The 26,193-nt window shown below is 39.1% G+C and overlaps 1 protein-coding gene across 1 annotated transcript in view; it reads left to right on the top strand.

The window, feature by feature from the left end:
* SHC4 (SHC adaptor protein 4) overlaps positions 1-26,193 on the top strand; it is a 133,839-nt gene that overhangs the window by 57,239 nt on the left and 50,407 nt on the right. Inside the window, exons 3-4 of the mRNA XM_040226474.1 lie at positions 20,091-20,154; positions 24,483-24,602. Of these exons, the coding sequence (XP_040082408.1) occupies positions 20,091-20,154; positions 24,483-24,602 (184 nt within the window). The remainder of the gene's footprint in view (positions 1-20,090; positions 20,155-24,482; positions 24,603-26,193) is intronic.

Genomic DNA, 26,193 nt, shown 5'->3' with positions numbered 1-26,193 from the left:
ATCTGATAGATAGAGTTCCTGATGAACTATGGAATGAGGTTCATGACATTGTACAGGAGACAGGGATCAAGACCATCCCCATGGAAAAGAAATGCAAAAAAGCAAAATGGCTGTCTGGGGAGGCCTTACAAATAGCTGTGAAAAGAAGAGAAGTGAAAAGCAAAGGAGAAAAGGAAAGATATAAGCATCTGAATACAGAGTTCCAAATAATAGAAAGAAGAGATAAGAAAGCCTTCTTCAGTGATCAATGCAAAGAAATCGAGGAAAACAACAGAATGGGAAAGACTAGAGATCTCTTCAAGAAAATTAGAGATACCAAAGGAACATTTCATGCAAAGATGGGCTCGATAAAGGACAGAAATGGTATGGACCCAATAGAAGCAGAAGATATTAAGAAGAGGTGGCAAGAATACACAGAAGAACTGTACAAAAAAGATCTTCACGACCCAGATAATCACGATGATGTGATCACTCATCTAAAGCCAGACATCTTGGAATGTGAAGTCAAGTGAGCCTTAGAAAGCATCACTACGAACAAAGCTAGTGGAGGTGATGGAATTCCAGTTGAGCTATTTCAAATCCTGAAAGATGATGCTGTGAAAGTGCTGCACTCAATATGCCAGCAAATTTGGAAAACTCAGCAGTGGCCACAGGACTGGAAAAGGTCAGTTTTCATTCCAATCCCAAAGAAAGGCAATGCCAAAGAATGCTCAAACTACCGCACAGTTGCACTCATCTCACATGCTAGTAAAGTAATGCTCAAAATTCTCCAAGCCAGGCTTCAGCAATACCTGAACCGTGAACTCCCTGATGTTCAAGCTGGTTTTAGAAAAGGCAGAGGAACCAGAGATCAAATTGCCAACATCCGCTGGATCATGGAAAAAGTAAGAGAGTTCCAGAAAAACATCTATTTCTGCTTTATTGACTATGCCAAAGCCTTTGACTGTGTGGATCACAATAAACTGTGGACAATTCTGAAAGAGATGGCAATACCAGACCACCTGACCTGCCTCTTGAGAAACCTGAATGCAGGTCAGGAAGCAACAGTTAGAACTGGACATGGAACAACAGACTGGTTCCAAATAGAAAAAGGAGTACATCGAGGCTGTATATTGTCACCCTGCTTATTTAACTTCTATGCAGAGTACATCATGAGAAACGCTGGACTGGAAGAAACACAAGCTGGAATCAAGATTGCTGGGAAAAATCTCAATAACCTCAGATATGCAGATGACACCACCCTTATGGCAGAAAGTGAAGAGGAACTAAAAAGCCTCTTGATGAAAGTGAAAGAGGAAAGCGGAAAAAGTTGGCTTAAAGCTCAACATTCAGAAAACGAAGATCATGGCATCTGGTCCCATCACTTCATGGCAAGTAGTGGGGAAACGGTAGAAACAGTGTCAGACTTTATTTTGGGGGGCTCCAAAATCACTGCAGATGGTGATTGCAGCCATGAAATTAAAAGACGCTTACTCCTTGGAAGAAAAGTTATGACCAACCTAGATAGTATATTCAAAAGCAAAGACATTACTTTGCTGACTAAGGTCCATCTAGACAAGGCTATGGTTTTTCCTGTGGTCATGTATGGATGTGAGTTAGACTGTGAAGAAGGCCAAGCACCGAAGAATTGATGCTTTTGAACTGTGGTGTTGGAGAAGACTCTTGAGAGTCCCCTGGACTGCAAGGAGATCCAACCAGTCCATTCTGAAGGATATCAGCCCTGGGATTTCTTTGGAAGGAATGATGCTAAAGCTGAAGCTCCAATACTTTGGCTACCTCATGCGAAGAGTTGACTCACTGGAAAAGACCCTCATGATGGGAGGGATTGGGGGCAGGAGGAGAAGGGGACGACAGAGGATGAGATGGCTGGATGGCATCACAGACTCGATGGACGTGAGTCTGAGTGAACTCCGGGAGATGGTGATGGACAGGGAGGCCTGGCATGCTGCGATTCATGGGGTCGCAAAGATCGGACACAACTGAGCGACTGAACTGAACTGACTGAAGTACAAAGCACCCAGCACAGGATCTGTCCATGCCAGGCTCCAGGAGAGCTGGGAGACAGTGGTTCCTGGTGGGTTTTTGCCTCATTCCTGTGATGGCCACCCCTGGGGGAAGGAAAAGGAGGTGTTAGATGATGGGTGGTAAGTGCTTCCTTTTGGGGTCCTGTCTTCGATTCTTTTTCCCTAGCTGATCACAAGGGGTTTATTTACCTGCCACATTCCATTCCATGGGGTAGAAGACCCAGAGTAGTAGTTTTTGGAACTACTCTCAACATTAAGCAGGCTATAATGAGTGATTGGTATTAAGTAAAGCAGCAAGGAAGTAGAGATCATAATTCAGAGGATGTTGTAATTGGACTAATTTCCTGTTTGTAATGTTATTGCTCCTGAGCACTGATTCTGCAAATTTAATTCATTGTTTTAAAATGTTGATTCTTTGGCTTCAGCAGGACATTAAAGGTACTTTTTCAGAGATAAATGCATACTTGTGTGTGTGTGTGTGTGTGTGTGTGTGTGTGTGAGCAACCATTACATGCAAAGCAGAGCCAAAATGCAGCTGAAATGAACATTTACCTGTGCATGAGGTTTGTAAGCAATGTGAATGTCAGGAGGGAGAGTATTCTGTAGAGGTCAAATATCTGCATGCTGGGTGGCTAAACTGAGATATCTGTTTGTTTGAAGAGAGGATGGCATTTATTTAATTTTCCTGAGGAATGTATGAATGAGATTGATCATAGCCTTGCATGGATAAGCATGTGTATGTCTGTGTAAAATCTGGAGTTATTTCCAGCATCTGGTGTGTGAGTTCGTGTTGACTTGTGAGGAGGCCTTGCAGTGAGGAGTGGGACTGCAGCCCAGTTGGCACTCGAAGTGAAGACTCCAGAGCGGGGATAAAGAGTTCGTTGATTTGCCAGACCAGGGGACGCCCCTCAGTGAAGACATTTCCTGAGAACAGTGGCAAGGAGAAAAACATCAAGAGTGTTAAAGTTTTAGTTCATAGTGGTCATGGTAAGAATTAATACTTACTGGAACAGAATGTACATGGTTGGATAAAGCAAGTTTCATTTTCATTGGACAGAAAGGAATGTGAAGACCTCAGCAAGGGTCCCGGTTCCCAGGGTCAAGATTTATGACCTTTATCAGCTGGTGAGACCAGTTACAATGACTCATGACAGTCAAATCCTCCTTGGCAGGCGCTGATGTAAGTGGAAGGCCCTCCTCTCACACGGTATAGACATCAGGAAACCCTTGTGGAGGTTTCATGTGGTGTGAATGTGTGGATAACGACAACTTCTGCTACTTTCAAGCTGTGCTGACTCGGTTCCTCACAGCCTCTTTAGGACTGAGATCTCGCTTCTCAGATATCTGAGATGAAATAGCCAATTACATCCCTTTCAGAAGTCTTCAAAGATACAGTAATTTTAAAAAATGTTTGCAAGCAATTGAGAAGGATTCTGATAGGATGACAGACTCAAATACACAGAGAGAGGGTGTGGAAGTCAAGGGCTCCTTCTGCTCGCAGTCATTAGGACAGTGTCACACGCAGGTGTAATTTGAGCACAAGTAGGACCAAGAAATACAGTTACTAAGGCAACCCACAAAATGGAGTGGAAAAATATTTTTTAAATCAGATCTCTGATAGGGAATTAATATTCAGAATATATAAAGAACTCTTACAATTCAACAGCAGGAAACCAAACAGCCCTATTAAAAACTGGGCAAAGGACTTGAATAGACATTTCTCTAAAGAAGACACACGAATAGACAATAAGCATATGAAAAGATGCTTAACACCACGAATCATTAGGGAAATGTAATAAAAACCACCATGAAATAGTACTTCACACTCATTAGAATGGCTGTTATTTAGAAGGAAACCCCAAAACAACAACAAAAAACCCAGAAATTAAATGTTGACAGGGTTGTTAGAAATTGGAACTCTTGTGCATTGCTGGTGGCAATGTAAAATGATGCAGCTGCTGTGGAAAACAATACGGCAGTTCCTAAAAAATTAAAAATAAAATCATCTTATGATCGCAATTCCACTTCTGTGTATATATTTAAAAGAATTGAAAGCAGGTACTTAGATGTTTGTACACCTATGCTCATAGCAGCATTATTCACAAACTCATAAGACGAAAGCAACCCAAGTGTCCATTGATGGATGAATGGATAAACAAAACATGATATGTAACCTAGTATATACATCCAGAAGGAAATCCTGCTGGTTTTGATGACCTGGATGCAACTGGAGGGCATTATGCTAAGTGAAATAAGTCAGACAGAGAAAGATGAATACTGCATGATATCACTTATGTGTGTAATCTTTTTATAAAAAGTCCAACTCATAGCAACAGAGAGTAGAATGGTGGTTACCAAAGGATGGGGCATCGCGGGGCTGGGAAATGGGGAGCTATTGGTTAAAGAGAACAAGCTTTTGTTTTAAGATGGTTAAGGCCTTTATGATCGAACGTATACCATAGTGATTATAGCATACTAATGCAGTGACTAATACTGCAGTGTATAATACAATTTAAATTCGCTAACAGAGTAGATTTTAAGCAATCTCACCAAAAAAAGAGAGGTAAGTATGTGAGCTGATGGATGTGCTCATTAACTTGATTGTGGGAATTCTTTCACAATATATACAGCTATCAAACTATCACTTTGTATACTTTAAATATATTATGATTTTGTCAATTGTATATCAATAAAGCTGCAAAAAAGTAAATTTTTATGCGTCCTACAGCATGAATAAACCTTGTGTTAGTCCATTCAGGCTTCTGTAACAAAATACTACAGATAGGGTAGCTTATAAACAACAGATGTTTATTTCTAACAGCTCTGGAGATTGGATGTCTGAGATCAAGGTGCCAGCATGGTGGGGTAAGGGCCTTTTTATGGATGGCAGAATGATCATATCCTTCCTTGCAGAAGGGCCTAGGGAGTTCTGTGGTACCTCTTTTATAAGAGCATTAACCTCCATCATGAGGGCCCCACCCTCATGACCTAGTTGATTCCCAAAGGCCACAACTACTAGTACTATCACCTTTGGGTGTTAGGATTTCAACATAGAAATTTTGTAGAGATAGAAACATTCAGCCTACTGCAAAGCGTGAGCATATTGTGCTAAGGAAAAATACAAAAAGACAGATACAAAGACAAAGACAAAAAAGTAGTCTGATTTCCCTTGTATGAAGTGCCTAGAGTAGTCAGATCTAGAGATAGAAAGTAGATTGGTAGTTGCCAGGGGTCAGAGGGGAAGGTATTAGTGCTTCATGGGTACAGAGTTTTAGTTTGGGAAGGTGAAAAAGTTCTAGAGACGAGTGGTGCTGATGATTGCATGACAATGTGAATGTACTAATGCCACTGAACTATACACTTAAAAATTATTAAAATGGTAAATTTTATGGATGTGTACTATATATGTATTTTACAACAATTTTTAAAAAGCGTTGGTTACTAGATGAGTTATATTTTTGAAGTATTCAAGGTTGTCTAAGTTTGTTTTTCTGAAAGTATGCAAAGCCAGTAAGAGAAGGACAGCTGAAGTGTCAAAGCCTGTTTCTAGCTGGTCCCACAGCTGAGATAATTTGGGGAAGAGTGCATGTAGTCTGTTCTAATTTCTTGAAGCCCAACCAGAAACTATGCTGGTCAAGAGGGCTGCTGCAGGACAGGAGGTGAAAGTAGTTAACAGTAGCTGATATTTGTTTCACTTGCCTTGCTCTCTTATGAAGCACATGATCACCCTGAGAGGAAGGCACTGTAATTCCCCATTTTGAGCAGGGGATGCTGAGGCTCAGAAAAGTCTTTGTGACCATTCCCAGACCACACAGCTATTTCCCTGAGCGCAAACCCAGAAACCCTTACACCAAATCCTGTCCCTACAGCACTTAATGTTTTCTAGTGACATTGCTTTGGTTTGAAGCTAAGAAACTGCTCTTATAGCTGTGGATAGACTAAGATGATGGGGAACAGTGCAGGCAGTAAATGCAGGCCTGGCTCGTCTTTTAAAAATCACTTCTAAGTGAGGAAACAACTCAGCTATGACCATCTCCATCGCCGATGTCAGGCCTCTGGGACATCTGATTCCTAACATTCTTTTTCACTATATTTTTCTGATTATAAAAACTAAAATTGGCTTATTGTGGGAATTGAGAAATAGGGTAAAATTAAAGAAAAAATAAACAAATTGCTGGAGGTAACTAGTAGTGGCAGTTTGGTGTAAGATTTTTCCAGTCATTTGTTTGAAAGCTAAGGTGAGATTAGATAGTGTGTATTAATTTGTAACATGCTTTTATCATCTAATGTACACATTTTCTAGGTCATTATGTTTGAATAGTACTTGCTTTGACCTGAGTTTTAAGGTGTAAGAAATAATTTTAAGTACATCTCCTTGCCGTGGGTATATTTATTAAGAGTCTTTGGCTTTAAGTAGCAGAAAGTCACTCTGCCTAGGTAAGCCAAAAGGGGAATTTCCTGAAAGGATATTGAGGCAGCTCCTGGAATCTGAGAAATGAACAATCAAACAGATAAGAAGGATAGAGTCAGGACTGCTGAGGCATCAGCAGCAGGGCTGCAGGGATTCCCCACCTCTGGTTTTCTTAATTCCAAATGTCAAATTCCCTGGTAGGATGGTGACTGGGGCCCAATGCTGGGCCAGTCAGCCTTGGCCAGGACAGAGTTGCATTGTGGCAATATGATAGTCCATAACACGCGAATATTATGCTTGTGCATATGCTGAGTTGCTTCAGTGGTGTCCAACTCTGTGCGACCCTGTAGACTGCAACCTGCCTGGCCTCTCTGTCCATGGAATTCTCCAAGCAAGAATACAGAGTGGATTGCCATGCCCTTCTCCAGCTCTCGTATATTGGGAAGGGCAATTACTGGGAGGAGGAAAAAGTAGCTTGTAAAATGGTAGTAGTAAATGCAGGAAAAAATAGATTCCTACCTCAAAGGGAAAAGAAGACACCTTAAAAAAAAAAAAAGATTGGGCATGTTTAAATCACCCCCCAAACGCTCCACTAAAATTTAAGGAATTGTTAATCAAAATGTTGTTATTAATTTTTGAACATAATTCAATTGACCTGTATGTCGATGCAGTGTTTGTGTATTTCAAGAAACTTTGAGGCTACACGTGTAGGTATTGTGTAATTTATGCAGTTTTTGTGGGATGCAGGGCATTATTCTCATGTTTTAGATGTTTGTAGAGGTTTATAAAATGGTGATTAGTTTTGTTAATTCTCTTTACAGTATCTATATTTGATTTGTTGAGAAATCCTTTGTCAGGAATGAAACTTCCAATTATAATGTTTTCTCCATGGAAAATATGATCCACTTTATGAAATTGTTTCTACAAATATGTTGCAGCTGAAATCAGAACCTGCTAATTTATCCATATGAATCTACAGAAACTTACAGATGTGCATATATTATCCTATGATCACATATGCACTCTTCCTCTAACAGGCAGTATACACACTTTCACTGATCTAAGCTATCTGTCCATATCTAAGTATGGATTTTAGTGGATGGCCTCAAGTGTTTGAGGAGAAACAGATTAATTTAGAGCTTAAAATGCATGAATTTTAAAGTGTATGCATTTGGGGACGACCTCAGTATTTTTAGCTTTAATTGCTGAATGAAATAACTTTTTCCGGTGATTTTTTTTTTTTTTCCCCTCAAGCCTTCTTTACTGTGCAGAGCCAGTTGAGAATGTATTCTGGTATCTCCCTTTTTGGCCCTTTTTGGTTTCCTTTAAAAGTCAGTACTGAATGTTTGTAATACCCCAAGCATATTCCTGTATATTCTGTGCAAATGTCTCTAAGACCAAGAAACTGGGTTTCTAATTTTGATTTTGATAGATACACTGGTCATTTCCTGGTCTGAATCATTTAACAATGCAAGTAGAATAGGCCTTTGTACCATTGCTCCTAGAAACACCGGTACTGCGGTTACATAGGAGCCTTCTGAGAGCTTAGCGTGGGCCTCAGAGTGTGTCTGGCTAAGAAGGGATTGAGTCCCTGTCCTTTTTCACTGGGGCAGTCAATCACAAGGGCTCCATCATCCATCATCTTTGGGCCTTGAGATTCTCCCTGGAAGCCTAGTGTATGGAATTAGGCCTGGATTCAAGATACTATATATCCAGAAAAATCAAAGATGCAGTTGCTTTTAGGAAGTGAGCTAGATGGAAAACACTAAAAATTCATTAAAAAGTCATCTCAGCCTGACTTTTCTTTGATAAAAAGAGGCTTTGTGGTCAAAGGAAATGCTAGACAGTTGGCAGTATCTCCACCTGTCAGTCAGATTTGTTCCGTTTCTTATCAGATTTGTTTCCGTTTCTTAGGAAAACTGTGAAATGCCTAATGGAACAAATGCAGGTTCTGACCCATTTACCTAAACTTGAGTTGGAGCTTATGAGAGCTGTACCTCCTCTAGGGAAATGTGAGTTTGCATGCATGTTTGAACAAAAAAGGATATTTCACTATTAGCTCTGACAATGCAGATTTTTAAAAAGAGAAGATATCTTCTAATTAAGTGTTTATGCCAAAATAAAGGAGCATAATTCTGGCAGCAGCTCATTAGCAGGACTTATGGATCTAGAAACAGATGCTGAGATGGAGAGTTAAATGCAAAAGGTATACTGGGGGAATTCTTAAGATCAACACATAGGGGAGTGAGGGTTGCAGGTCCGAACATGGTGGCAGTGTTGAATAGTGATGCCATCTCAACAAAGCCCTCAGCATATCTCCTGGGGGCAGAGACCAGGCCTTTGAACACTGTATTGATTTGTCATGTCATGTCATGTCATTTGTCATGCCTCTTGGGAGGGACATGTTTATGGGCAAGGTAGCTAAAAGAGAAGACAAGTTCTGGGGAAGGAACTCGGCTGTGAGACATGAGCAGTGAACATTCCCACAACCGGGGTAAGGAGTACTTCTGTTCTGAAGGGGCATCTGGGTTATACAAGGGGACAAGGATCACACTTTGTTTCAGTGCCATAGAGCTGTCTAAACATTTACATACTGAACATTCAGGATGTCCAAGGCAGCCCACTAGGTGCCATGGAGGCATCTAAGGAAAATCAAGTAGGCATTCTGCCTTTATAGAAACTTGCTGTATGTATAACAGACATAATTGGGGCTCTTCTACAACATGTTTTCTGTATAATTCCAGTTATAACCAGGGAGCATGCTGTTGGGTACTAGACATTGTAAAAAACAGTTTAGAACCAGTTCTCAAAGCAGATAGACATTTTAAGGATAAAGCAATAATTATGGATAACATTTTTGGAGGCATTGTTCAAAGCACTATCATTATTCCCACTTTATAAATTTAAGAAACTGAGACATAGAAAGCTTTAAAAATGTGTTCAATGTCACAGAGATTATAGGAGACTGTTAAATTTTGAATTTTGGCTGTTGATTGCAGAGCCCACTCAACCAGCCTTTTTTTTTTTATTATTATCATAGAAGAGTTGTAGATAAATTAGAACCCTCCACTTTTCCCTGTTAACATTTATAGTAATTTTGCACTTTTGTTTATGTATCTCCCCCAAGCACTTTGTTCTGTATCATGTACAAGATATCATGTCACTTAATGAAACTTAGTTGATATAAAAAGAAGAAGGATTTCGGTTCCCTTCTCCTTTCATTGCATGCTGGTAGGAGAGACAAAGAATGGAAGGTCATAATTAACTGTGTAAAAGCAGTTCTATAACCCTTATGTTTATATAGTAGAAAACTCATCTCTTATAAGACCCAGCTTCCTGTACCAACATACTGAGCAAGACCAAGGCCAAGTACGTATAAACAATCTGTCTGTGACTATTAAAAGGTTGTGTTTTAATATGTTTTTGCCACATACAAGCTAATAGCTGATTGTGATCCCATGGCCTCTTACATTCATTTCTGGTTAGCTCCAGAAGAAGGCTCAGCAAACCACCTGCTACCTGATTTTGATTTTGCCATATTTTGAGCCAAGAACGGTTTTTGACTTTTTAAAAATGATTGGGGGTGAGGGATCAAAAGAAGAATATTTTGTGACTTGTGAAAGTTATATGGAATTCACATTTGTGTCTGTAAGTGTTTTTGGCACTCAAGCGTGCCCATTCACTTACGTGTTGTCGGTGGCTGCTTTTTCAGCTGCAACTGCAGAGTTGTGTTGTTGTGACAGTCTATATGGCTCACAAAGCCTAGCAGTTTTTATTCTCTGGCCCTGGACAAAAAAAGGCATGGTGATTACTGCTATGAAGAGGTTCTCAGTCTGACTCAGCTCTATTGGAAACACTTGAGGGAGCTTTTAAAACTCCCAATCCTCAAGTCCACCCTCACCCACTAAATCAAAATGTCTGGAGATGAGACCCACTCATCAGGATTTGTTAAAGCTCCCTGGTGTGTTTCCTCAGTGTGCAGCAACAGTTGCAAACCACTGCCTAGAACATGAGTACATTTCGAGGGGCAGATGGTCTAGACCTCTCAACATCCAGGCTGCCAGAAATGGGAGAGAATGCAGGTCACTTATCACCACCCATGTCTGCAGGGGATCATCGGAACAAAGATATTCAGGGTCTTCAGATACCCTCTGATGAAAGCCTTTCCCGTGAGAAGAGCAGAGATAAAGAGGACAGAGTGGGAGGAGAAGATTATACTAAATACCTATCCTAGCACATTGACTAGACTGAATACAGATTTCCCCCCAAATGGAACATAATTAAATGCGTAGCCTTCCCCACCATAGCCGCCTGGAGCAAGAGACCTAATTCCTTAACGTCCACTAACACAGCCATCTGGGTGAAGCTGTAGAGCACAGAACCAGGCACCCTGTGCAGTGCGTTCAAGTAGAAGTTCTAGTCTCCTGTGTGGTCCTTGAGCTGATCTGCTTTAGAATGACCTGGGAGGCTGTTAACCTGCAGACCTATAAAATCAAAATCCCAGGAACAGTCCCAGGAATCTGCGTTTTTAACCAGCAAGCCAGTTAATTCTTAAGACCTTGGAGCTTTGATCACCACTTATCTAAATGGTTATCTCACTGAACTCTTAGCTGATATGCAGGCCAAAGTTGTCCCACCAGTGGACCCAACTGGCTAGGCCAGTTACTGATTCCTTCTAGAGGCACACACCACATTTTTGAAAAATGGACTTACCAGATAAAATCTATTGTATATATACCAAATAGCCCATAAAACACTGAGAGTTATTTGTTTAAACAGTGGTGGGAGTTGTACAATCGTATTTACCCATTACTGTCTTGCTCAACATTATAGATACCTTTATGGCAAACTGTATTAAGTATCTTAAATGGCACCAAATTTTTCTTTTATGAAGATAGGCATATTTTTGGAAGGAGATAAGCATCATTTGGAGTGAAATATGATGAATAAAGGTGGGTGATTATGTTGAATCTGTTTTGTTTTTTCAAAATTCATTAAAAAAATTCTTAAGTGACCACACTATACGATCGGTATACTTTTTAACCTCAAAAGACATGCCTTAATAATAATTTAGAATATTTTGTCTAAAACAGAATGGTTTTAGTTTATTCCAAAGTAAAGGAGGACAGTCTTTTGGATTTACCAATTCCTGTGTGTTTTGTGTGAAAACAACCCCATATCTCATTTTGTATTTGAAGGTGTATAAGCTACGCTGCATTTTGAAACGTGATTGTTTTACGAGAAATCATTGTGGGGATAGGAGAAGATCAGGACTTCATTTCTGTTTACTGGGGGGAGACTTGCAAGGGAGGTGCCATCGTGGAGACGGAATGGTCTTTCAACTTCATTAAAGTACAATTCATGGCTTAACCTTTGCATCGGAGCCAAAGGGCAAAATCACAGAATAGACAGAACAACCTGTGTTCTCTGGTGGCTTGGGCTGGGTAGAATTGCAAATGTACTTTATAATCAGATTTTGAATAGAATTCAGGTTGAACAGAGTGGTGAGATAAGTCCATGTGAGAATAAATGCTGTGGGTATTCCTAAAAGGTTTGATTTGACCATCCTGGGACCCAAAGTGCCTGTTTCCAAAATGAAAGGATATATTTTACGGGCAGCATCGACCCATCCCAGAGTGCGTGGGCAATGCCCTTGATAATAACACAAAGGGAGTTTGAAGTTTTCCATTTTCTGCTGGTCTAGGGCCATTGACTGCACTCATTGTGTGCTTATCGCCATGGAGGCAGGCTCATGTTCTAAAGTGTCTTGTCTGAGGCTTGCATATATTCTTGGAGGTCTTTAATTTCACCAAGCTGAACAAAATTGTACATATAGATCACTGAGCTTTGATGTTCTGAAGGTAAAGATTTCAAAAAAGCAGGTACTAGTTTCCCTAGAACAATTGGAACAACAGAACACTAACATGATGTGGAGTCTGGATTACAATCCTCACATTCATCAATAGGAAGGCGGTTTGAGACATTCAGGTGACAACTTGTCCCTGCACAATATTAACTGATTCATTTAAATATTCATGTTGGAAATGAAAAGTAAGGGAAAATCCCTTGTGACTTTGTTCTACTTACATATTTTTGAATTCTTTTTTTGGAAAGGCTCTTTCAGGGAATAAAAGTTATTCTCATTTCTATTGGTTTAGACAAAAAGGAACTCTGTGTGTGTGTGTGTGTGTGTGTGTGTGTGTGTGTGTGTGTGTTGGGAAATGGGGAGAGTTGCCTTTAACTGCTTTCCTGGGCCATTTGCCTGGTTTCATGTGACACATTTTCTGGCTTTCCTATTTACTGAAGAACTGCGTTTTGACATTCACTAGAAACAATCTGTCCCACAGGCTCCCACCCTCACTTAAATGCTCCACTTTGTCTTGGATTAGCATATTGCCTTCCAAATTAAAACAAAAACAAAAACAAAAATACACAATGATTAGGCAGCATTGCTTCCAGAGGAGCTTAACTGTTTAAGGGTTAAAGACATGGAAAAATTATAACTTAAGTACTGTAGTGGCCAGGGGTTGATGAAGAAAAGTAGCTTTGTTTGGGTGACGTTTGAGCTCTGTTAAAACAGACAAAATATCTTTTTTCGGTCTTATGGCGTAGGCAGGATTTTATATGCTTAAAAGCAAATCTTCAACTGCATTCTCATTCTCTTACATCAGCCTGCTTCTCCCCTTCCCTCTCATGTGGCAAAACAATAAACAAAGTGACCACTGTTGGTCTTCTGGGTCTCTCTCTCCCTCTCTTTCTAGTACAGGCTCCCAGGATGGAAATCTTTAGCCATTTAAACTCTGAAAAGTCCTGCTCCTCTAAGAGAGGACGTTTGCTGAATGTTTGCTTGCTGGAGAGTGTCCCATGGTTGTCAGCTTCCAAGGGGTTATGCAGAAATGTAGGCTGCTTGGGCAGCTGGGGTGGTGGCACCCTCATCTTGGGAGGAATCCCTGCCTCGGGATCTCTGTTTTCCTTTTTCCTCAGCATGTGTAAAGTCAGTGCTTTAGATTTCAGGGTGTGGCAAGAACACCAAAAAGCGTTGAAAGTACTATTTGTTCTTGAAAATGTTACAGTTAATCTCTTGGTCTCAGTCTAAGGGGAAGAAAAGATCTTTGAGAAGAAAGGCAACGAAAGGCAAGCACATATGTGCCTTCTCTGGCTGGGGTTTCAGATTTGTTAATACTGATGTAAGCAAAGAAAACAGTTGGAGTGGTTTAAAGCAGTGGTTTTTAACCTGAGATCTGTGGGTTCCCAAGAGGCCCACAGATGGTTTTCCAGGGGTGATACTGAGGGGCGAGAGTTGGGGCATTGGACCCATTAAAATTGAAAAGAAATATTTGCACAAATAGGCCTTTGTTGGAGAGAGATCTGTTGATCCTCTTTCAGTTCAGTTCAGTCATGTCCGACTCTTTGTGACCCCATGAATTGCAGCACGCCAGGCCTCCCTGTCCATCACCAACTCCCGGAGTCCACACAAACCCATGTCCATTGAGTCAATGATGCCATCCAACCATCTCATCCTCTGTCGTCCCCTTCTCCTCTTGCCCTCAATCTTTCCCAGCATCAAGGTCTTTTCAAATGAGTCAGCTCTTCGCATCAAGTGGCCAAAGTATTGGAGTCGCAGCCTCAAAATCAGTCCTACCAATGAACACCCAGGACTGATCTCCTTTAGGATGGACTGGTTGGATCTCCTTGCAGTCCAAGGGACTCTCAAGAGTCTTCTCCAACACCACAGTTCAAAAGCATCAATTCTTCAGTGCTCAGCTTTCTTTATAGTCCAACTCTCACATCCATACATGACCACTGGAAAAACCATAGCCTTGACTAGACGGACCTTTGTTAACAAAGTCATGTCTCTGCTTTTTAACATGCTGTCTAGGTTGTACATAACTTTCCTCCCAAGGAGTAAGCGTCTTTTAGTTTCATGGCTGCAATCACCATCTGCAGTGATTTTGGAGCCCAGAAAAATAAAGTCAGCCACTGTTTCCACTGTTTCCCCATCTATTTGGCATGGAGTGATGGGACCAGATGCCATGATCTTCGTTTTCTGAATGTTGAGCTTTAAGCCAACTTTTTCACTCTCCTCTTTCACTTTCATCAAGAGGCTCTTTAGTTCCTCTTCACTTTCTGCCATAAGGGTGGTGTCATCTGCATATCTGACATTATTGATATTTCTCCCGGCAGTGTTGATTCCAGCTTGTGCTTCTTCCAGCCCAGCGTTTCTCATGATGTACTCTGCATATAAGTTAAATAAGCAGGGTGATAATATAAAGCCTCGATGTACTCCTTTTCCTATTTGGAACCAGTCTGTTGTTCCATGTTCAGTTCTAACTGTTGCTTCCTGACCTGCATACAGATTTCTCAAGAGGCAGGTCAGGTGGTCTGGTATTCCCAGCTCTTTCAGAGTTTTCCACAGTTTATTGTGATCCACACAGTCAAAGGCTTTGGCATAGTCAATAAAGCAGAAATAGATGTTTTTCTGGAACTCTCTTGCTTTTTCCATGATCCAGCAGATGTTGGCAATTTAATCTCTGGTTCCTCTGCCTTTTCCAAAACCAGCTTGAACATCTGGAAGTTCACGGTTCATGTATTGCTGAAGCCTGGCTTGGAGAATTTTGAGCATTACTTTACTAGCGTTTGAGATGAGTGCAAATGTGTGGTAGTTTGAGCATTCTTTGGCATTGCCTTTCTTTGGGATTGGAATGAAAACTGATCTTTTCCAGTTCTGGGGCCACTGCTGAGTTTTCCCAATTTGCTGGCATATTGAATGCAGCACTTTCACAGCATCATCTTTCAGGATTTGAAATAGCTCAACTGGAATTCCATCACCTCCACTAGCTTTGTTCGTAGTGATGCTTCCTAAGGCCCACTTGACTTCACGTTCCAGGATGTCTGGCTCTAGGTGAATGATCACACCATCATGATTATCTGGGTCGTGAAGATCTTTTTTGTACAGTTCTTCTGTGTATTCTTGCCACCTCTTCTTAATATTTTCTGCTTCTGTTAGGTCCATACCATTTCTGCCCTGTATTGAGCCCATCTTTGCATGAAATGTTCCCTTGGTATCTCTAATTTTCTTGAAGAGATCTCTAGTCTTTCCCATTCTATTGTTTTCCTCTATTTCTTTGCACTGATCACTGAGAAAGGCTTTCTTATCTCTCCTTGCTATTCTTTGGAACTCTGCATTCAAATTGATATATCTTTCCTTTTCTCCTTTGCTTTTCGCTTCCTTTCTTTTCACAGCTATTTGTAAGGCCTCCTCAGACAGCCATTTTGCTTTTTTGCATTTCTTTTTCTTGGGGATGGTCTTGATTCCTGCCTCGTGTACAATGTCACGAACCTCCGTCCATAGTTCATCAGGCACTCTGTGTATCAGATCTAGTCTGTTAAATGTATTTCTCACTTCCACTTTAGTCTAAAGTAAAAAAAAAATTAATTACTTCATTTTTGGCAGTTCTTTTTTTCTATTATGATAAAATCACATAACAAAAAACTTAACCGTCGTGATTACCATTTTAAAATGTATAGTTCAGGGGTATTAAGCACATTCACACTGATGTACAACCATCATCACCATCCATTCCCCTAATTCTTTTCATTTTGTAAATCTAAAGCTCTGTATCTATTAAACAATAACTCCCCATTCTCCCCTTGCCCCTGGCGATCACCATTCTCCTTTCCATGATTTTGACTACTGCAAGTAAGTGGAGTCATGCAGTATCTGCCTATTTGTGACTGTCTTATTTAACTTTTCATAATGTCCTCAACATTCATCATGTTGTAGCATGTGTCAGAATTTCCTTTCTTTGTAAGGCTGAATAATATTCCATTGTATATATGTACCACATTTTGCTTATCCATTCATCTGTCGATGGATACTTGGGTTGTTTCCATGGTTTAGCTATTGTGAATAATGCTATGGATGTGGGTGTACAGTATACCTGTTTTTTAAAAGCAAGTTCATAAGCACAAGTTTCTGCTTTTTTCTTTTGAGTTGTATATTAAGAGATTTTCTGAATCTGTGAAGCGTCTGGTGTCTCAGCTGACTTTAAAGTTCTGAGTGAGTGTGCTTTGCACACACGTGTGTTCTTCCCCCAAGGGCCAGGCTCTGGATGCTGTTATTATCCCTAAGGCGATAATAAGCCAGTGTGTGGAAAACAAAGGGCTGGGACAGCATGGGCCTGGGACATCCTCATGCGCCTTCCCCAGAGCTGACTGCCATCACTTTGCCTCCTTCCCTTGGTGGGCTACCACAGCCATACTGCTATAAAGGAACCCTTTTCTATGTGGGGAGCAAGCAGAGGAAGGACCATATATTTTTCCTCCCAGTCCCTAAAGCCTAGAACTCCCCCCTTTTCATGCACCTGGCAATATGGTGCCTCCAATGGTGAGTCTGGGTTTCTAAGTCAGACTTGGATTTGAATTCTGTCTCTCCCACTATCTGCTGAATTATTTAGAGGCAGTTATTAAAATTCTTTGAAAATTTCCTCATTTGTGAAATGGGGATAAAATACTTACCTTGAAATAATATTATTAAGACTAAATGAGTTGATGTCCATGAGGTGCTTAGTGCTGAACTTGACATATAAATGGGATGCCTCTTCATTAAAACTTGAACTCCCTGCTAGAAATCTAAAGATAAGGATTTCTAATGTGAAAGCACTGCTAAATCTGGGCAAGAGTTTTTTCTTTGTGAAACTTTGGAGAGTGAAATTCAACAAGTCTACCAAATAAACTGAAAAGAAAAATCTGGTCTTAGTGGCTGTAAAGATGGAGGCATTAAAGGGTAAGCTGGGAGGGGAACAAGAGAAATAAAAGTCTCTTATTATCTGTAACATGAACGCTCTCTGACCTCTGCAGTTGGCAAAAGAGAGACAGGCTGTGTCACTCCGTAGGGACATTGTTGACAAGCCCTCACATCTCCACAATACAGGAGCAAAACTCTCGCTGAAGAACTAACTTGCGTTCTTTTGAATATTTTAAAAGAATATAATCAATTGAACGATGAAGAAAAACAAAACACTGTTTACATCTAAACAGCAATAGAATAAAAAACAGGAAACAGCAAATCACACACATAAAAAAACCCTCTAAACCAAGTTATTATTTAATGCTTTTTCTATGTCCCTGTTTATACAGAATTAATTTTATATAGCTGCTGCCAATGTGCATATGCTATTGCAAGCTCTTTTTTCTCACTAATTTATGTAGATTCCCTCCATATTTCTACAGTCCTAATATTTAACATTGCAAGTGGCAGTATTTATGTTGATTTGTTTTGTTGGGGTTGTTTTTTTTACTCTAAAATGAATGTTTCTTTTACATAACTACTCAGTGCTGTTTCAATACAGATTCTTCCTCCCTTGTCAAAAACTGATAAATATTATGACATTTGTCATCTTTTGTATTAATACTAAGTAAGGCCACCAGCGGTGGATAAATATACCTGAAGTGGAATTATTCCCCTTTTTCTGTCAGTACTGGCTTTGTAATTTTCTTTCTGTGTGTGAAATTAATGAGAGTGGAGCAAGTATCTTACAGTTGTTTCCATTTTTAGTTCTAAAATTATACTGAACGTTAACATTTTCCTGTTTTTAAAACTGAATTATTTCTAACTAACCCATTTCATATGAATTATCTAATCAGGAAGTTGGCAGATTATGGTCCTTGGCTGAATATGGCCAGCTACCTGTTTTTAGAAATAAAGTTATTGGAACACAGCTGTGTTCATCTGTTTGCATGTTGTTTACTGATGCTGTTAAGTTCCAATGGCTGAGTTCAGTAGTTGCAACAGAGCAAAATCTAAAATATTTATTATCTGGCTTTATTCAGAAAACGTTTTCAGACTCTAATCTCATCTCTTAGCTCTTACTCATTCTTGTTTCTACTACACTTTGTCCTCCTGCAATATCAAAGTACTGTAGCTCCCCACATGTTGTAATTATTTATGTTTGAGTATCTTCACACATGCTCTTTCCTCTGTCTGAATTTTCCCAATTCCACCCTGCCAGGAAGGCTCACCGTTCCAAGCTCTTCTTGAGGGGTGCTCATCCTATAAAGCTCACAACTTTACATTTTGTTAGATGTTATTGACAGTTGGAACAAGAATCAAGAAAACAGTACCTGGGAAAGCACTTCATAAAACTTATAAAAGTTGCTACTTCTAATAATAACTGTTATTATACTTGGCAACATCAGTGTCCACTTTTGTTTATACTTTTATTTCAACCCATTTACAGGGAGCTTTTTAGATCAAAGCACCCCAACTGGCTCTCGTGGAGTACAGGATCTAAGATCACCTTTCCCATAATCCCTCTTTGTTAAATGCCAACAACAAGGGTGCCAGGTCTAGTTATTTAGGCGACGCTGTAGACTGGTTCAGATCAATTAGATGTGTCTCATCAATTACTGACTAACATTAAGATAACTCAAACCATCAGCCAGCCAGGCAAACAAAAGAGCCCAACTCTCAGAGGTGTCTTGTTTGACTCCAGAGAACAAGGTTGGAATCCTGGAGAAACAATAAATATGCTAAGTCAAAAAGCTGCTTTATCCATTTATTGCAGATAGTTATGTTGCGTACGTAGCTCTGCACTACTAATGTATTGAGCTATATATAGATCTATATTTTTTTGTCTTTCTAATCCATATTTATTTTTAATGGATCTCCATTCCTTTCTCTGCATCTCCCTTCCTTTGAAAATCAAAACATCTCATAGAAAATATTTTCATGAAATCTAATATATATAAAAACTGTAATAATATGTGTGTGTGTACTAATTGAATGATGATGTCCAGTGGATCCGGAAGGAGCTTAGAGATTTCCATTTGCTTTGTGAAAAGTTTAATATGTGTGTTGAAAGCCACAGGCGAAGGTTCAGATTATGCCAAGGGAAAGCTCGGGTGGTTGTGAATGCTGAGTCCCAGAGACAAAAGCTCTTAGTTATAACTGCATTTCTGGAGAGGAGGGCGCCAGTGCATTCACCACTTCCATTAAGGAGCAACTACCTCTTTTAGTGGCGCTCTTCTCTCAGGAAGTGCAATATATAGTAAGGGCAGAAAAAGAAGCAAAGGAGGAAATTTGCTATTGATTTTCTTTTCTTCTGTGAAATTACATGAAAGCTCAATGGCTTGTAGCAGTAACTTAGTCAATAAGGTTCCATTTGAGACCACCTTGAAGTTTAATTCTCTCCCGATCCTTTTAAACTTCCTCTAGTGTTGGATTCTTTTGTATTTAATTGTTTTTAGCGATGAGATGCTATGAAGCTTTTTATTCACAACACCACAGGGGATTTTGCTGAAGATAAAACTGTGAAATATTCCCAGACAGTAAAGTCCTATCCATCCTTTTTGGTTAGAAATCAACAGTGCTGAAAGCCAACCTTGAAAACCCAAGGGAAATAGACAATGAAGGTGAATATATGACTCCTTATTATAAAGCAATTTTTCAGTATTAGAGAGTTGCTGGATCTTCTTGGATTTGAGCTGTGGTGAGAATAAGCTCAGTTTTCTCCTGTGGAGTGGAAGAGGCCCTTTATGTCAGACTCACCATTATCTGAGTGTACGTTTTGGTCATAACAACTTGCTAACGTTTATTGAACATTTACTATGTACTTGATAGTTTGCTGAGTCTTTATATGGTTTCTGTTCTATAGGGAAGCAATAAGTCGCCTGTGTGAAGCTGTCCCTGGGGCAAATGGAGCCATTAAAAAGCGAAAGGTAAATAAATAATGGTGTGGTTTTTTTGTTTTATATTTCCCTGACTATGGGAAAGAAAGATGATATTGAAATAGTTGTTTGTTCATTCCACCACATGACCCATGGTCCAGAATAGCCTTGATTAGTTGGCATGCTATCTAAGATGCACTCAAAGTTGTTCTTCTCCTTCAAATTTTCTGACTTGCCAGACATTGTCTGAAATGGTGATGCCTGGACGGACAAAGTGGAGAAAGCACCTAAGTCTTTCCAAGTTAGAAAAAAATCTGGTTGTAGGGCTGGGTCTTTACTTTCCTTTGAGCATGGCATCGCATCTCTGTAAGAAACTTCATTTTTGTTTCTATAAGTTAAGTTGTTGACAAAATGACCAGTTTTGGTACCTTCCAATTTCAATATTTTATAATGTATGTATTCTGCATTTTAACATTTTAGGCTTTTAAGACTCCATGGCCTATTTTCAAATGGGAACATGGGTGCTGGTAGCAATAGGATAGTAAATGGGTAGAAGGAGGTTTTTATGCTGAAGGAAAGCACTAGACTCGATGTTAGACTTGGATTTAAACCCTGTCTCTGCCCCTAGTAACTGTGTGACCTTGAACAAGTCATTTCACCTTTTGGATCCTTGGCTTCCTCATCTATAAAATGGGAGAAAATAGCACGTACTTTATAGAGTTAGGTAAGAATTAAATGAAGTGATGTGTACATCACAGTGTTTAACATGGTGTCTGGGTTACATAAGCTTTCAGTGATAATGGTAGTATTATTGTATTAGCACATTACCGACCAGGAGTTTTTGCAGAAACAGATGCCTGTGGCCAGTGATTTGTTATGTGACTGAATAATGAAACACTCTGGTCAATCTTGTTTGGGTAACAAAAGATGTATTAATATGTCTCTGCCAATTATGTATTAAGTCATTAAACCTAGAATAGTTGCTTCGAAGTCCAAAGGCTGATTCAAAGGCTCTTCAGATAGCCATATCAGTTATAGAACTGTAGATTGTTTAAAAGGGGAAGGATTTTTAGAGATCTCCCAGGAAAAACCCTCTCATTTTGCTAGCTTCTAAACTATGGCTCAAAGAGACTTGCCTTGAGTTACTAGAATGATCAAGGTCAGTGCCAACTGTCAAAGCCAGGTTTTCAGTCTCAGCTTAGTGCTCTATTACCATACCACCCTGTCTCATTTTTCTTTTGGCCACCCTGCAAGGCATTTGGGATCCTAGTTCCCAGACCAGGGATCAAACACATGCCCCTTGCCTTGGAAGCGTGGAGTCTTATCCATTGGATCACCAGGGAAATCCATGCCTCATATTTTTATCATTGCTCATTATTTCTTAAGGCTGAATCTATTGTCACCCAGAGTGACTCAAGTGAGCCACATAGTACAGGAAACTTTGATGAATGGCCCTTGAATTCTATTAGAACTACTATTAGTAGTTTCTTTGACAGAACCCATGATCTGTCTATAGCCTCTAACCTCCTCCTGCCTCTCATAACCTCTTCAAATAAGAGGTTGTGACTGGATGATCCCAACAAACAGTCTTATTCACTTAAGACTTTCTCATTTCAGGATTAGTGGGAGTCCACACTGGAAAACAAAATAAAGCAAACCAGGCTATCATCTTTCCGGAAAGTAAACATGTAAAGAAAAAAGAGAAATTATTGAGTTAATTCCTTGGTAGCTAGATTTGTACAGAATGTGCATGTGCACTCAGTTGTGGCCAACTTTTTGCAGTCCCACAGACTGTAGCCCACCAGGCTCCTCTGTCCATGGGATTTCCCAGGCAAGAATACTGGAGTGGGTTGCCATTGCCTACTCCTGAGGATTTATTGAATACTTAATAATACATGCCAGGGACTCTTCTATGAACTTCATATTTTTAATATTCTTTTTCTTCACAATTTTAAAAATTGTGTTAAAATACACATAACATTTACCATTGTGTTCAGTGAATACATTCATATTGTTGCTCAATCATCACCCCCGTCTATCTGCATTACTCTTTTTTTTTTAAGAAAGAAAATCATTTATTTGAAGAATAGAATATATTTAGAATTGTTTGCTTCTAAAAAAGCCCATTTTCCCCAAGCCTTCACTTTGTAATTTCATGTTAAGCAATGAAGTTATTTTACACAATCTAGTTAAACAATTTAATGGGAACAAGCCCATAACTCTTTTTTATCTTGTAAAACAGAAAGTCTATACCCATTAAACAATAAATTTCCATTGCTCCCCCTCTCCAGCCCCTGGCAACCACCATTCTACTTTCTGTCTCTATGATTTTGACCACTCTAATTATCTCATATAAGTGGAATCGTGCAGTGTCATATGGTGATAGGCTTATTTCACATTACCTCACATAATGTCCTCATGGTTCATCCATGCTGTAGCATATGTCAAAATTTCCCTCCTAATTAAGAATGAATAATATTTCATTGTATGTATATATCACATTTTGCTTATCCACCAAGTGTTGATGGACACTTGGGTTACTTCCATGTTCTGATGATTGTGAATAATGCTGCTCTGAACATGGATGTACAAATATCTCTTTAAGTCCTTCCTTTCAGTTCTTTTGGATATATAAGAAGAAGCAGAATTGCTAGCTGCTGCTGCTGCTGCTAAGTCACTTCAGTCGTGTCCGACTCTGTGTGACCCCATAGACGGCAGCCCACCAGGCTCCCCTGTCCCTGGGATTCTCCAAGCAAGAACACTGGAGTGGGGTGCCATTTCTTTTTCCAATGCATGAAAGTGAAAAGGGAAAGTGAAGTCGCTCAGTCGTGTCCAATTCTTAGCGACCCCATGGACCGCAGCCCACCAGGCTCCTCTGTCCGTGGGATTTTCCAGGCAAGAGTACTGGAGAGAATTGCTAGATCATATGGTAATTCTAGTTTTAGTTTTTTGAGGAGCTGCTACCCTCAATAAGCTGTTGTACCATTGTACATTTCTACTAATAGTGCACAAGTGTTTCAATTTCTCCACATCCTTGCCAGCACTTGTTATTTTCCCTTCCCTCCTTCCCTCCCTGCCTTCCTTCTCCCTCCCTCCCTCCTCTCATCTATCCCTCCCTCCCTCCCCTTTTTTTATTGCTTGCTTTCTTATCTTCCTTCCTTCCGACTAGTTATAGGTCTACCTAGATTTTCTATTTCTTTGTGATTTAGTCTCTGTAGGTTTTATGTTTCTGGAAATTTGTCTGTTTCATCTAAGTAATCCAGTGTGTTGACATACAGTTGTTCATAGTATTCTCTTACAGTCCTTTTACTTCTGTAGAATTGGTAGTATAGTCCCCACCTTCATTTCTGATCTTTCTAATTTGTCTTCTCTTTTTTCTTTTCCTAACTTATTTAGCTAAAGGTTTGTCAGTTTGGTTGATCTTTTTGAAGAACCAACTTTTGATTTTTCTGATTTTCTGTATTGTTTTTCTAGTCTCTATATTATTTATCTCTGCTCTAATCTTTATTATTTCTTGCCTTCTGCTAACTTTGAGTTTAATTTATAAACTTTTTTGATTTCTTTAAATTGTAAATTTAGGTTGGTTTAAAATTTTTTATTGAAGTATAGCTGAAATACAATATTGTGTTTGTTTCAGGTGTACAGCACAGTAATTCAGTTATACATGTATATGTATATATATGTTTCTTCTTCAGATTCTCTTCTCTTATAGATTATTGCAAGATACTGAGTATAGTTTCCTGTGCTTTAAACAGTAGGTCCTTGTTGGTTATCTGTTTATAGATAGTAGTATATATGTTACTCCAAATCTCCTAATTTGTCCCTCCTCCCACTCCCTAAGTTAGCTTGTTGATTGGAGAGCTTTCTTTTTTAGTGTGTGTTTATACCTATAAATTATAATTTATAATGTTATATTGTAGTTATAAAAGCACCGCTTTCCCTGTGTTTCATAAGTTTGGGCATGTTGTGTTTTTTTGTACTCTTTTAATCATCACAAAAAACCTAGGCAGCAACTTTTTGTCTTTTTTTTAGATTTGTGGTGTTCAAAAAATGACTTGTGAATTCAGTTAATCCAAACTCTCATGGGAGTTCCTTTTATATAAAGTATGCCCCTACTCCCAGCACTTGGGGAGAAGGGAATGTATGAGAAAAAGTCTGAGGGCGTAGATTTCACTACTTACTCAAGAATTTTGCTGCATTTCAATTTTAAAAAGTTTACATTAAAAAAGCATTCCATCTCACTTGATTTATTTATAGTAAAATAGAAAGGAAGCGTGTGGGCTTTGTCTCATTTTTAACATTTAAAAAAAAAACATAAATTAAATATTCCCTCTGTAACAAAATCTGTAACTTAGAATGTTGTTTTGTTATTTTTAAAGCCTCCAGCTAAGTTCCTATCAACAGTTCTTGGCAAAAGTAATCTTCAGTTTTCGGGAATGAATATAAAACTGACCATCTCAACATGCAGTCTCACACTGATGAATCTCGACAACCAACAGGTAGGATTATGAGTGTCATTTATAGTTAACATATCTTCTGTTTTTCTAGAACAGTCTAAGCATACTAAAAAGAATAAAGTTTCAGACAGTGTGCCTAAAAGTTAATAAGACATGGGGGAAAATATCTGCCAAGGATTTATGTATAACAATAATTAGAACAACAGTATTATTAAGCCATCACTGGGATATTTAACTGCCTAATACTTGCCCCTACTTAATTGGCTTTGTTAATAAGAACGAAGGCACAAAGTTCATAGTAAATGCCATTTGGAATATACTCAAGCCAGTCATTTATTATTCTCCACCACCCTGCCCCAAAGAGAAAGCAATTTGTTCATCAGGACCGGGGATGCAGATGAAGGACAGAGGAGAAGGGTAATGTTAGGGCCAGTGTTCTAGCTAACCAAAATTTAAGCAGAAAACATTTTCTTTCAACCCTTACGATTGAAAAGCCTTCTTGAATGTTACTGTATAAACAACTTTTTCATCTTTGATGATTTATGATGCTGTGGTGTGGCCGAATTTTCATTGTAAATGTTATTTCTTAAAAAACAGCATTGCTGAAGCAAATATAAAAGATACACAGTCACTGGGCTAAATGTGTACTTTAAACTAGGACATCCTTTGACCTTTTATTTTTTAAACTAAATTCCTTTATGTATGCTAGACTCTAATTTTTCTTTGTCTAATATGTAATGATTTGAATTTCTTAGTACTTAAGGTTTTACTGTGTGGAGTGCTGTTGTTCAGGGACTCATAGAAGGTTCAGTGTGTACTTGGCACTGAAAAAACACTAAGAGGCTTTGATGTCACATACAGGTAGAAAGCCTGATGTGCCACTAACAAGCAAGTTATCTTCCCACTCAATTCTTATCATCAGTGAAATGCGTTCTTAATCATGGAGCTTCTAAGATCATCAGTTTAGCAACAGAATGTGTCTGTGGGGTTACTTAGAGGATTAAGTAAGATCATGGATATAAATCAACAGAACAGTGCCCTTACGTGGTACCTATTATTATTTTTTACTCAAACATTCTTCCTTGAGGCCTTTTCATATACTCAGTACTTATCAGGGAAAGCATATAGTAATATGTAAATTTATAAAATAGTCAGTAACATATAAGTATAGTTGTAAACGTTTGTGTTTCTATTTTTTGGCCAAAAAATTCACTTGTGGTTTTGAGGTTTGCGTTATTTTTTAAATTCGAAAGCAGAATAAAATAACATTGTTTACCCAGTAGTATAAAACACCACAGAAGAAAATGTTTAATATGAAATAGTTTAAAATGGATTAATTGGGTCATAATTGGATATCTAAGAGAGGCATACCATTGGTACCTGACAACAGAACATTTGGGGCTGTCCTTGGAAGATGCAGCCTATCTGGGTGGAAGGCAAAACCTTCAGTCTTTCAGGTGCTTTGTTCTCAAGATATTTGTGGCTGTAAAATTTGTTTTTTTAGTTTTCACTCATGTGAATGTTACCAGCTCTGGTACCATTGCCTTTCATTGTATATGCTTTCATTGAGTATAGATAGGGTTGTGTTGTGTATGGTGGGGGCATAAGTTATTCTCAAAATCTCTTTTCCCCC

This window comes from Oryx dammah, unplaced genomic scaffold (genome assembly GCF_014754425.2).
Source record: "Oryx dammah isolate SB20612 unplaced genomic scaffold, SCBI_Odam_1.1 HiC_scaffold_26, whole genome shotgun sequence".
In the NCBI taxonomy this organism is placed as follows: domain Eukaryota; kingdom Metazoa; phylum Chordata; class Mammalia; order Artiodactyla; family Bovidae; genus Oryx; species Oryx dammah.
Note: the sequence above shows the minus strand (reverse complement) of the source record. Positions and strands in the feature narration are given on the sequence as shown.